The sequence below is a fragment of the Octodon degus genome, unplaced genomic scaffold, assembly GCF_000260255.1.
Source record: "Octodon degus isolate 3935 unplaced genomic scaffold, OctDeg1.0 scaffold00052, whole genome shotgun sequence".
In the NCBI taxonomy this organism is placed as follows: domain Eukaryota; kingdom Metazoa; phylum Chordata; class Mammalia; order Rodentia; family Octodontidae; genus Octodon; species Octodon degus.
The window spans coordinates 3,981,091-3,984,023 of record NW_004524628.1 but is presented as its reverse complement, the minus strand read 5'-3'; the positions used below and the strand labels follow the sequence as shown (position 1 = coordinate 3,984,023).

Below are 2,933 nucleotides of genomic sequence, written 5' to 3'. Positions count from 1 at the left end.
AGCATCTTTTTTTTTGTTTGTTTTAGGAAAGAAATCCATGTTCATTTTATTTATTTATTTATTTATTTATTTACTTATTTATGGTGTTTTGGGACAGGGTCTCGCTATGCAATTCAGGCTGGCCTCCAACTTGCAACAATCCTCCTGCCTTAACCTCCCCAGTGCTGGGACTCCAGGAGTCACCACCACACACAGATCCACACTTATGTTAATGCTTTGCCAAATAAGATTAAGGGACACAGCAGGAGTTTTTGAAGATCATCCATTCTGGGGTGGATTTCCTCTGAGCGTTCCTTAGTGTGTGTGCACTAAGTTTGGGCCTCGTATCCATTTTACCTGAATTGTAATTTTATTTTATATATATTTAGATTTTTTAATATGATCTTCCCATTTATCCTCAAAGGATATATTCCAAGGAGTCCAACCAGTACCTGAAGCTGGATTGTCTCATATACTGTGGGGTTCCCTAGTTTATACATTGGGCATGAAGAGGACAACAGTAACTACTTTTTTCTTTTAATGTGTTTGGTATAGGGTCTCACTATGCAGCTTCGACTGGAGTGATCCTTCTGTTTTCAGCTTCCCCAGCGCTGAGATTACAGGTGCACGCCACCACACCTGGTCTTGGTCACAGGCTCAGTGTGCTTGGGGCAGGGCCGGCGTGGCATGTGATGCCAGGGATCCACCCCCAGTCCCTGCGCTAGCCTAAGTAGGCATTTAGTCTGCTGAGCTATCTTGCTGGCCCTAACAATAACGACATTTTTTTTTTTTTTTTTTTTTTTTTTGGTGGAACCGAGGATTGAACTCAGGCCCTTGTGCTTGCCAGACAAGCACTTATTCCACTGAGCCATCTCCCCGGTCCCTACAATAACTACTAATAGGACAGTTGTGACAATGTCTTGTAGAAACAATTATTTGAAATTTGTGATTTTTTTCCTCCTGAAATTTTCTATGCACTAGTTCCATGGCAACTGAAACCATGGAAAGCCAACCCTTATTGAGACAGGGGCCCTGCGCGTCCCTTATGGCTTCTTCCCAGGTTCTGTCCTTCACTCACACAGTAATTGGGTCCTCCTAGAGTACCCTGAACTTCTGTGTCTTGGGGTGCTAGGGTCAGGAAGCCCAGGGTCTTAGCCTTCCTGGTCTCCCTTCCTTCCCAGACCCACAGGGAGAGGACTGCGTCATCTGCTTCCACCGCACTGCCGACACCCGCTTTGTCCCCTGTGGCCACCCACACTTCTGCAGCGCCTGTGCCTGGCGTGTCTTCGAGGACACAGCAAAGTGCCCCATGTGTCGCTGGCAGATCGAGGGCGTGGCGGCGGTGCAGCTGCCGAGGACTGGAGGAGGCTCCTGAGAGGACAAGGCTTCGTGCTGGGCGGTAGGGGGTCCTGGCTTGGGCCTGGCCCTGAGGACAGAGGACAGAGGACAGAGGTGTGGGCTTGCTAGCATCCTGTCCTGGATGGCCAGAAAGTGGGCAGCAGCCCAGGGAGGACAGAGGTGGCTGCTTCCTTGCTGCTCCCCAGCGGAGTCACAGTGGCCAGAGGAAACTTCTTCCTGCCCACACCTGATTACCTCACCTGGGCGCTGGTTTCCAGCCCAGGATGATCTGGTCCCTCATGTCACAACCAACGAGGTGACAAGCGTCCCTGTAGCCTGGGTGGTGAGGACAGAGGAAGGGGTGAGGTGGGGTGGGTGGAACACATTCCTTCCACAAGGCCACCTTAAAGGAGCCTGCAGTTGCACGGGGGTGGGGGTGGGGGGTCCAGTGACATCACATCCATTTGACGGTAATTTAGCAAGCAGACGCCTACTATGCACTGATTTCTGAGCTACCCAAATAAAGTTTGTCTTCAGGGAATTTCAGGCATGGCTGTGCCCATTGTGCTCAATGGGAGGGATGAGCTCGGGCCACCCAGATACAGGGCACCTGGGGCCAGGCCATCCTGCCCTCCTGGGCCACCCTGGGTGTGCAGTGAACGGGCCGGGTCCTGGGCACGCAGGTGCATGGCTGTGTTGGGCGGGCTGGTGTCTGGCATAACCCCACAGTCCTGGCCCCCAGGTGTCACCCATGCTGTGCTCATGCCGAGCTCACCTCTGGAGGGGCTGGTGGCAGGGGGCTGACGCACCTGTGACTCTGCTGCTCCTCCTCGCTCTGTGCCTCGCGTCCAGGGCATTTCCTGGGGACAGGGCCCAGAAGGGATTCTAACCTATTCTGGCCAAAATTGTAATGGTGGTGCCTCCCTCAAATGGCTTCTCAGCCCAACCCCAGCCATGCTGTGGGTCAGGGTGTCACCTCGGGTGACACTAGAATGCCTTTCTCCACAGTAGAGTCCTCTGCCACCCACGAGGGCTCTCGCCTTGGGCACTTCGGTGAGTCTCAGTTTTTCTGTTTTGGGGGGATCTGGGAAGTGAAGCAAGGCTTCTGTATGCTAAGCCGCTCGCTACTCTACCGTTCAGCTGCCGCACAGCCACCGCCTGAACGTGGCGTGATTCCTGAGGATCCTGCAGTACATTTTTGAGCCTTTTTTTGGTGTTTATGTGATAATAGAGATTGAAACCAGGACCTTTTCACCAAGCTACATCCACAGCTTTTGCTGCATTTGCCCAAGTGGCGCTTTAAACAACTGAGCTACCCAGCAAGGCCCCAAAAGTTTTGAGGATTTTTTTTGCTAGTTCAGGCTGCCTTAAGGGCGGGTCTGGTGCAGCTTCTGGAGCTGGGAATGGAACTGTGGTCCTGTGCGCCTGCCTGCGTTTGCCCAAGTGGCACTGTAAACATCTGAGCAGCTCGCTCTTTCTTTCTTTCTTTCTTTCTTTCTTTCTTTCTTTCTTTCTTTCTTTCTTTCTTTCTTTTCCTTCCTTCCTTCCTTCCTTTATTCCTTCCTTCTTTCTTTCTTTCTTTCTTTCTTTCTTTCTTTCTTTCTTTCTTTCTTTCT

At 51.4% G+C, this 2,933-nt stretch overlaps 1 protein-coding gene across 1 annotated transcript in view; it reads left to right on the top strand.

Moving 5' to 3' along the window:
- Positions 1-1,431, top strand: part of Neurl3 (neuralized E3 ubiquitin protein ligase 3) — a 19,280-nt gene extending 17,849 nt beyond the window's left edge. The window contains exon 6 of the mRNA XM_023717469.1: positions 1,161-1,431. Coding sequence (XP_023573237.1) covers positions 1,161-1,354 — 194 coding nt within the window. The 3' untranslated portion in view covers positions 1,355-1,431. The remainder of the gene's footprint in view (positions 1-1,160) is intronic.
- Positions 1,432-2,933: the final 1,502 nt, after the last annotated feature.